At 38.3% G+C, this 9,901-nt stretch overlaps 1 protein-coding gene across 3 annotated transcripts; it reads left to right on the top strand.

Annotated features, from left to right (window-relative positions):
• Positions 1-1,364: 1,364 nt before the first annotated feature.
• Positions 1,365-7,487, top strand: LOC113410249 (CD59 glycoprotein). 3 transcript variants are annotated; one of them, XM_026664714.2, is made up of 4 exons: positions 1,365-1,459; positions 4,021-4,107; positions 4,679-4,774; positions 6,966-7,487. In XM_026664714.2, the coding sequence occupies exons 2-4, from the start codon at positions 4,044-4,046 to the stop codon at positions 7,172-7,174; spliced, it is 369 nt and encodes a 122-aa protein (XP_026520499.2). In that variant the 5' UTR covers positions 1,365-1,459; positions 4,021-4,043; the 3' UTR covers positions 7,175-7,487. The 3 variants fall into 3 exon arrangements, with proteins under 3 accessions (XP_026520499.2, XP_087807306.1, XP_087807305.1); XM_087951180.1 differs by having other exon boundaries at positions 1,365-1,468; positions 4,033-4,107; XM_087951179.1 differs by having other exon boundaries at positions 1,365-1,599.
• Positions 7,488-9,901: the final 2,414 nt, after the last annotated feature.

Below are 9,901 nucleotides of genomic sequence, written 5' to 3'. Positions count from 1 at the left end.
TGAGGTACATTTTGTCTATTCAAGCAAGGACTTCAGTCAGCAAACACGTTGTGACAGGTTTGCAAAATCAGGTCAAAATGGATGTGTTCAGCATGGATGTGTTCAGTATGACTGCACCTACAAGACCCTGATACAAGGGAAACAGGCTGTAATTATAACTAAGCAATAATACAAGATTCTTAATATATTAGGTTACAAATTATAAAAAGACAAAAGTTTAAATAGACTAAGAGTGAGTTTAATGTGTTAATATAGAAAATAATAGCTTTTACCTATGAAACACTAAAGGATATACGAGATGGCTGTTTGCACAGCTTGGTAGGCTAAAATGTGTTTGGCTACTTTATGGTTCAGAAGGCATTGGGTCAATCAACACTACCAATGGATTAATTCAGAAATTACCAAAGGAAAAAAAGAATATAGTTCTCATTGCTTACAGTTTTGCATTAACAGTACCTATTCTTGCATACCATAACATCTATTTGTCAGTTAACCAGTTTACACTTGTTTGTGTGGTCTTTTAAATTATGTTGATGATTTCTGGCATTAAACCCAAGATAGAAAATGAAAATACAGGATGGTAAACATATTTTTTTGCCACTTAAAAGCTCTCTTCTAATGAAGTTTTTATACGTTTAAAGTCTTATGCAGTTAATATGTTGTGGCATTTGAAACAAAGGTGTTCCTGCTTAAAGCACCATTAAAAATTCACATTTTTTCAAAATCTAATCCACATTACTTGTATGCAGAATAAAGTATCTTGGGGGGAATGGTGGTGTATTGGGTCATCTTTGTTTAGTTCTTCTAAAACTGCTCCGGATCAGACTCCGAAGCGCATATAGATAAAATAAGCCTCCTTAAGAATGTAACCCGAATCTGCTACATATTCTGAGCGCCTCCTAAATATGTAGTTTATCATAAATTCTTGGGCGCGGTCGGTGGAGCAATATAGCATATCACGTGGTAGCTTCCGAATACACTTGCGAGAGGGTCGCGCAAAAGAGCAAGTATTTTGGGATCCCCTTCCTATTGCTTTACTGTAACTGTCATACACATACATACACACACACACCCGGAATAAAACGGTTAAATGTACTGAAACATGCTGTTTCCGTCCCCCCTTCGGTGATATTCCTTTTATTACGTACTACTCTCCTCGCCCTTCGTGATTAATCTCAGAAATATGCCCCTGTGGCTCAACACTTCAGCTGAAAGCCAAGGGATTGTTCTTTATTCTACGAGCGCCATGACCATTTAGCGAATCAGGGATCGGGAAACCTCTAAACCGGCCAATTGAAAATCAGCATTAGGTTGGCTCCGCCTCGCCCGAATCATACATGTTACTTTCCCGAATTGAGGTCGCCAGACGTGGGTTGGTAAGCTTCGGTGGAGTCAGACGTGGTTTTTTTTGTCACGTGGCGCTGAATCGTCGTCTTGTCTGGTTGTCTCCATTTGCCTGGTAAGCATTGTAGCTGTTTTCTCCCCTTTGAAAAACGGGGCCTCTGGTCGGGCCTGTGCGCTTGGTTGAGTTGGTTTCTCCAATGCTCCTTTGAAAACCGCTAAGCGGCCGGATTGCTAGCTTGAGTCAGCCGCATGAAGGTTGTTTGTCTAGGGAGTTTGACCCTAGCTATCCTCGGGGCTTTAGTTTGGATTTAAGGTGGGGTTGGAATAGCAAGGAGGCACAAAAGAAATGGTGAATTAATGGGAGGCAAAAAGAAAACGATGAAAAAAAAAAAGATTTAGTCCTGCCTGGTTGCTTTGTTTTATTCAGAAATCCCAATTTAACCTTCTCTCTCCACGGCGTAAGCATTTTTTCCCCTCCTTCTTTCCACCTCGTTTCCTGCGCTTAGTGTAGAAAGTTAGGGGAAGCGGACGGCCGCTTTCAAGCCAACGCTGAAAAGGTAGAAGCGGGCAAACAATTTGTACTCTGTTGCCAAAAAAAAGAAAGAAAGTAAGTTGTTAATGGACGCGCGAAACCGACAGCTGGAGGCGATGCCTTGTCGCTGCCCGCAGCGTTGTTGCTCCACTCAAAAGGTGCGGCCGCCCGTTCCCACAAACAAAGATAACACGCCTGGGTCAGATGGAAACTGGGTGAACCCTAAGCTACATAAAAGCTTGAATGCTCCTTTCCTATATGGGCGTCAAAACAGGATCTTCGCTCAGCACCTTCGCACACGCCCGCAGACACAAACACGGCAGGCTTGAGTTATTTGCAGAAAGAATAAAGACAAGATTCACCTGAATAAAGTATGCTTTTTCATTAACAGCAAGTATTTCAAGGGGAAAATCCGAATTGCGTGAACTCTACGTTTGCAAAAAATAAAAATCAGACGTTCAAATGTTTTTTATTTATTTTATTTATTTATTTGATTTGCCAATTGTTTACAAGATAATAAGTATAAATGTATACATAGTTGTGAATACATGAATGGGTACATATAAGAAAAATAAAAGAATAAGAGAAACAATAGGACAGGGACGGTAGGCACGTTGGTGCGCTTATGCACGCCCCCTACATTTTTTTTTTCCATCCATTGTTGAAATCGGAACTTTTCTTCCTTGATTTCTGAAAACTTGTATTTATATATGCCAGCCATCGCACCATCAGATGGCCTTGCATTTAACATCTGGAAATGATAAATATTGCCATTAAAAATAACAAAAATGGCTAAGGGAAAGATACAAAGGCGGAGGCAGAAACTTTCCCCAATACCATTAACCACACCCTATCCGGGTTCCAGGCCAATTGGCAGAGCCAGGTTTTAAGGCCTTTTGGAACCTTCACAAAATGAATTATTTGCTCCAGTGATCTGCTATGTAGCTTATTGCCATTTTAAAACTTATTAACTAAAGTGTACATAAAAAAAATTGAGGCCTAAAGGTGGTGGTGGTGGGAGTGCTAACAATTCTGGGAGTTGAAGTCCACAAGTCTTAAAAGTTGCCAAGGTTGGAGACCCCTGGCTTAAACTGTTTACCTTATGCTTAAATCTGAATTTGGTGCTGCAGCATAGACATAATTTTAGCTACCTTCATGTGACTTTTTAATAAAGTATAGCAGTTGGCAATTTGTTTGCCTGTTTCATACCCTTGCCATACATAGACTAGAGCACTTAACTGTTAATATGTTGAGGATGTGCATAGAGAGGATTGAAAATATGGCTAGAAGAATTTAATACATCCACAAAAACAGTGATGAGAAGTTTTAAGAAAAAGCGGAGTATGACACAATATATGGGTGTGGTAGCAAAAAGCATTGAAATGTATGGAAATATATAGTTATTAGCGTTGATAATTAGTTTTAGCTTTTTCTCTTGTTTTTTTTGCTCCTTTTTTTACTTTGCATTATATTGTTTTCTGTTTGCCAATAGAAAAGAGGTGGCTTTGTGCAGTTTAATTGCCATTTGTACTGTTGCTCTCAAAATGCTTGTATTCATTTGGGATTTTTGTGTTATTGGACAAAAGTGCCATGTGATAATGAATAAAAATCAATTTAAATGATACAGCTATGCTGAGAGGTCTCCAGCAAAAGTGTCTTTTGGAATCAGTGAAATGGAGTAGCGAGTTATGTACATAAACATTTTTCTTCATGTTGTGATAAATTCTAATTATTTGATATACAAGATAAAAGTGCTTTCAAATTTAGAAGTAATATTTCATTTTAGTGGTAACAGACTTCAGGCTCAGTGTTGTTGCCTTTCATGAATATTCTGTGTCATGCCTGGAAAAAAATACTAATTAGCACTCATAAAAGTTTTATAAGGCTGGCATAATGACATGTGGTATAGAAAGTTCATTTTATTTATTTGATTTGTCAATTGCTTACAAGATATTAGGTGTAAGTAAACATGAGTAAGAATACAGGAAATAGGTACAAATAAATGGGGACAAATGAACAGGGAGGGTAGGCATGATTGTGCACCCCCCTTACAAGTTGAGGCTTGGGATAGAAATACTGGTGCTTACTTGATTGTGTTTATTTTGGAACATCTGATAGGACAATGTATTTTTTTTATTATGTAGGTCGAATAGAAGACACGAAGAAGATGAATTCCTTTTTAGTCATTACTATCATTACTACCTTTATTCTGGCTTTGTTCCTCCATTCAGGTAAGGAGTGAAATTGAAACAGAATAACAGTAACAGAATAACAATCAGAATAGAACAGGGAGAGGTGGCTTATTATTCAAAGGGCTGACTGAGTTTTAGTTTGATGGTTTGGAATTATACAGATAATATGATAGAAAAAAGTATATCCCTTTGAATGACAGATTATTGGTTTGAGTTGTATGAAACTTTTTTATAACCAGTCAAATTGTTGGAGCAATCCTACTGATCAGGTTTCAAGGGAACTGCTTTGGGTTTTGTTTTGTGTTATTTTGTTTTGTATGTGTCTTTGAGTCAGTTTTGACTCCTAGCAACTATCTGAACATGTCCATGCAGTTTCCCTGTCAAGATTTTTGGAAATCTGAAATCTGCTTGTCAGGAGCTAGTTGTGAAGAGTGATGATGTAATGGTTGTAAATAGATGTATTGTTCGCAAAACTGTTTTTTAACATTGTTAAAACTTTGAACTGTTGTTAAAACAGTAAGAAAGGATTGCTTATAATTTGTTTTCTAATAGGGATTCTGTTTCAGAAGGGAACGTTGTGTTTACTTCCTTTTTTTCCTTGTTTATTTAGGAAATGCTTTAGTGTGCTACAATTGTCCAATTGCTAACTGTGACAAAAATATAACCTGCACAGGTGAACAAGATACTTGCTTAATAGCATATCTTGGTGAGTATATTACTTGATCTCTTTTATATTTAATTTCTGAAGAAATATACAAATTTATTAATCTGATTTTTAGACTGATTTTAAATATTCTGAGAAGTTTAATATGCACACAATGAAGTCAGCAATAACATTTCAACATATCTTGTCATTCTGGAGGGAACAACAATCAAACTCTGCCCTCCACCCCGGTTCTCATATGTGCCTTTGAGGTTTTTTGTTTGTTTGTTTTTTACTTCTGGTGACTGCCTGGACAAATCCCTGCAGTTTTCTGGATAAAGTTTTTTGGAAGTAGTTTGCAGAACTGAAAAAGAATGATTGGCTCCAAATCACCCAGCTGGCTTTGTGTTCTGTATCTAGCCTGATGCCTTAATCACTACATTAAACTGGCTGAAGAGATAAAAACAAACAAAAACACTTCCCAGCACCACATTAGGATGGAGAAGATCTATGTTTTTAGTATGCTTTTAAAAAGTACTACTAACACCGTAAGATGGCAGATCAAACAAATCTCCAGGGAGCATATTGCAGAAGGAAAGTGCCACAGAAACTTCTTACAGTATCCTAGAAGATTGCATTGCTTAATCAATGGGATCTGCAGCAAGCCAGCCTCTGTAAATTCTGACAGGTTGAGTAGAAAGCATAGAAAAGAGATGGCCCCACAGATAACTAGTCTATATACCATGTAGAGCTTTTACACGTGTCAATCAGTATCTTGAAAGTCACTTAGGTGGCAGAAAGATCAGTGCCCGGGTCGCCATTTTATAGAATTCACAAGCTTGTTGGTACCATCAGCAAGCCAAAAAGCAATCTGCCCATAATGAAGGGCAGAGGATACCCTGAGACAAAAATCAAACGGGATTTCCAGTATGCATTGGGCCCTCAATTATTCCATTCTCCACCATCATTACAGGAGCTTTCTTCCACACATCAGTGCTGTTTTCTGTTACACAAGTCCTCCCCTAGCTGGTTCTGCCAAAGTGTCTAACCTTGTCTTAAGGCTGCAGTGAAGACTATTCCCCACAACCTAATTCTTTGCTGTGCACTCTCTTTTATCTCGTACAGGTAAAGATCCACCTCTACAAGCAGGCCCCACCTTGACTAAAAACTAAAATGAAAAAAGTCTTGATTTACTTCAGATGCACTAGATTTGGCTTTTGTATGGCTTCCCTCTATATGTTTTATTTAATGCCTTAGGACGAGTGTCAAACTCAAGGCCTGGGGGCCAGTGAAGTACTTAGATCTGGCCCGTGGGGCCACCCTGGAAACAGCGAAGGACCGGCCCATGGAGCCTCCCGAGCTCCATGTTCGCTGACAGAAGGTTGCAGGAGGCCATCGCAGCTGAAAATGGAGCTCAGGAGCCTGTTTTCACTGGCAGAGCGCTCGGGTCACCACAGGCACGTGACATCCGATACGAGTGACGTTGAACTGGCCATGCCCACCCTGGCCACACACCCCTGCTCCCCCAGGTCAAACATAACCCTTATGCAACCCTCAATAAAATTGAGTTTGACACCTCTGCCTTAGGTAAGCGGGTGTTGGGGCTCGTAGGGCAGTTCCATCTTCACCCTTGCTTGATTTTTAGGCATGTGCCTCATCCCACCTTGTACAATTAGATGGGCAGGGCTTAACTAGGGCTTATTTTGGGGTAGGGCTTCTTAGGTGCAGGCATGAAAATCTGGCTAGGGCTTATTTTCAGGGTACATTGTATTTTCAGGGAAACAGTAGTAAATTCTTGCTTTACTAAAACGCTTAATTATGCAAACTATGCTTAAAGTTTTCTAGTGAGTGGCGAAGGAATCATTGCTTATTTTATTTTCTCCCATTTTTGGTGGAAAACAATGTTTATTTTTTCTGTTTTATTTGGCTTAAGGCTGTTATCAAATGTTGGGATAGAGGGGTAATAAAACAGGGATGGTAAAATCTCCCAATGAAATAAGATTGAATTTTTTGGATGAAGGATTTGGGCCAATTCACAATCTTTACAGCAACTTTTAAAAACTTTTGGGATTTTCTGTGGAAAAGTGGGGTACAAATAGTCTTACAATATCATGTAAGGTGTTTTTAATTTAACAACTGATTAAAAAGACTGAAATTATTGAACAGACTACATTTTCCACCTATACACACAGAAAACTTTAATTAAGTAGGATAGAATTTAACTATAATTTTCTTTTTGTTTTTTCTTTTTAAGGTTCAAAAAATACATCTAAATGCTGGAAGTATTCTGACTGCAATGTAGACTTTATTTCACATAATTTCTCAACAAAAAACTTCAGATACAGGTGCTGCCAATGGAATTTGTGTAACAATGCTCCAAATGTAGTAACTAGCAAAATAGTTCTCAGTGGGGCTTTCTTGCTGACTGTTGTTCATATGTTAAAGTTCTTAGTCTGGAACTGAAACAGGGCATTGTTTTTCAATTAAAAAGATACAAAACACTGGTGTCATTTGAGAAATTGTTCCAGTTGGAGAATATTAAATTATGGAGATACAGTATTAAGTAGATAAAATTTGTTTGCTGTACTGCACTTTTCCTTACATTACATAATTTCTATTGGAAACTTACATTTAATCTGTAAGATATTCATATTAGCCAATGTGGATGTATAAAAACTTGCTTTTGTTCAGAACATCTTTTGAATCTCATAAAATTGCCAACCACATTTTAACTTGCAAGCAATTGTTGCAATAAAAGTGCTATTGTATAATTAAATCTGGATTGATTTTTTTATTTACCTTTTTGATGCCACAGCTAAACCTTTTCCAGTAAGCTAAACCATTCTAGTCATAACAGCGAATGACACACTATCTCCTTGCCACTTTTGTGGGTGGTTCTGTCAGTATATAAGAAATTATGAGCTGGGATAGCCATAACAACAAGTCAGCCAATGGGAACTAAGAAACAGGATCTGTTGTGAGCCATGTGAGATGGACGTGGCTTAGCTTAACAGGTTTTTTTTGTGTGCGCGTGTGAGAGAGAGAGTCTTGAGTTCTGGTTCTGGCTTTTGCTTCTTGTCCTTGTATTTGCTACCATGTTGGAAGAGCTGCATGGGTATTGTATACATGCATCATGCTTTATATTATTGTGTACAAAGAAGTTTCATCTATAAATGAATCCTGCTGAATTATTTACAAGTGTGCTGGTTGAATTGCTGCAAACTCTTAACAGGTTCCTTATCAACACAATATAATAGAAGGGTTCCTGCAAGGAATATAAATCCTTCCATTCCCCACTATCCTGTCAGAGCTGAAGAAGCTTCTTGAATGAGAAGCAAAATATCTTCAAAGAAAAAATAAGGAGGTCCTGAAAAAGTACCTTTGGGACAACCATGACCTGAATGACTGAGAATCTCTACAGACTTCCTTATCAACGTTTAGTGACGTGTCTGTTATTAAATGAACTGTCCAAATTTAGACTGACTTCATCATTCCAATGTAGCACTTTGAAGCCTATTTATTTAGCGCTTATTAGGGTACAGTCACTTCTAGTGAAAAATGATACTTTTTTGTTTGGACAAAATGCTTAAACTTAGAAAAGCCACAGCTTGATTTTAAAAACTATGGGACTAGAAAGGAAGCAGTGAGAAAATATGTGTTAATTTGCCTGTTGGGTGGGCCCCTCAGTGTGGGTGCACTGTGTTGGATGTCAGCATTGGAAGCCATATTAGCACTAGAAGCTTCCACGCTGCCACATTCCTGTGCCTAGGAAATTGGGAGGCGGGATTTTCATAGAGTGTATGTAGTTAGACATAATAGTATTCAGTCAAGGTCATGTTGTTCCTGCACCTGGATGAGTGGTTAAGGGATGTCTTAAGTTGGGACGGGTGGTGATTGAACCATGTGATGGACTGGTGGGTGCAGGGGATGGGTTTGTGATTTTGAATTACTGGGGGGAAACCCGGAACTCTCAAATTCGGGTTTTCCCAGATGTGCCAGTATACCTACTCTAATAAAAGGAACTTTTGAGAAGATGCCTGTGTTGGAGTTTTGGTGTTGAGTTTGAACATTGACATTGGAGTTGGTTGAGTGAGAGAAGGAGAATACCTCTGTGCTATTCTTAAACTTCATTTAATTGTTATGCTTTTATAGTTATTTATCACATTTTAAAACTATCCATATCCTTCACGCAGGGACTCTGAGCGATGTATAGTAAAATATTAAAACATGAAAACAGTATATAAAAGTTAAAAATTTAACAAACAGGCAAAGGTGATTAAAAACTGTTAAAAATTGACAGGCAAAGGGAGTGCTAACAAGCCCCACAGCTGTATGCTCCTATGGGCTCCCCATAAAGGCCATTTGACATTCTTTAACTGGCATGGTGCACAACATACCTATTTATGCTTTTATGCCATTGTAAGCCCCCCAGAGTCGCTCTGGATAGTGAGATGGATGGCACATTAATTGGATGGATGGATTTGATTGATTATCCTGATGATGATCATCAAATGCATTCTTTTGTCCCAACTTGGCTACATAACTATGTTTTGAAGATTCCTTCACATGGAATGGACAAGAAGGCATTTGAGCAGCCATAATCACTAGTAATCTTGGTATTTTTGTATCTCTCTGCTGCCATTTACTGATCATCCAAATTTTGTAGCCCTGGAAGAAGAAATGTTCTACATTTAAATTAATCTGTCATAAAATCCAATCCAATGCTTCTACATAACTTAGTTTGGAAAGAGGATTAGAGAAACAGAGTACTTGACAAGTGGCCATAAGAGCAGTTTCCCCCCCAATGTTTTTGGACTTCTAATTGATACAAATGAACAAGAAGTAAAAACGATGTCAAACATGTTTTGACTGATATCCTTCCTCCAGTGCACGTCTATTCTTCATCAGTTCCATGGGCCATTTTTGACTACTTTCCTTCATGTGCATGATTGTTGTATATTTGGTGTGTTAGATTTTTCTTTACAAGAGGAATAGAAATGTTCTACATGAATGCTTCATTAGCCTATCAAAGCAGTCCCCAACCGTTCTGGCAGCAGAGACCAGTTTCATAGAAGACAATTTTTCCACGGACTGGAGGCAGAAGGAGGAGTGTGCAACCTATATCCCTCACATAGACAGTTTTGCTCACCTATAGTTCACTTACAGCTGTGACATGTTTTCATTCTGTTT

The sequence above is a fragment of the Notechis scutatus genome, chromosome 1 (assembly GCF_049901735.1).
Source record: "Notechis scutatus isolate UNSWTSFEM ecotype Mainland chromosome 1, rNotScu1.2, whole genome shotgun sequence".
Classification (NCBI taxonomy): domain Eukaryota; kingdom Metazoa; phylum Chordata; class Lepidosauria; order Squamata; family Elapidae; genus Notechis; species Notechis scutatus.
The sequence above is the reverse complement of the archived record's forward strand: the minus strand, read 5'-3'. Positions and strand labels throughout refer to the sequence as shown.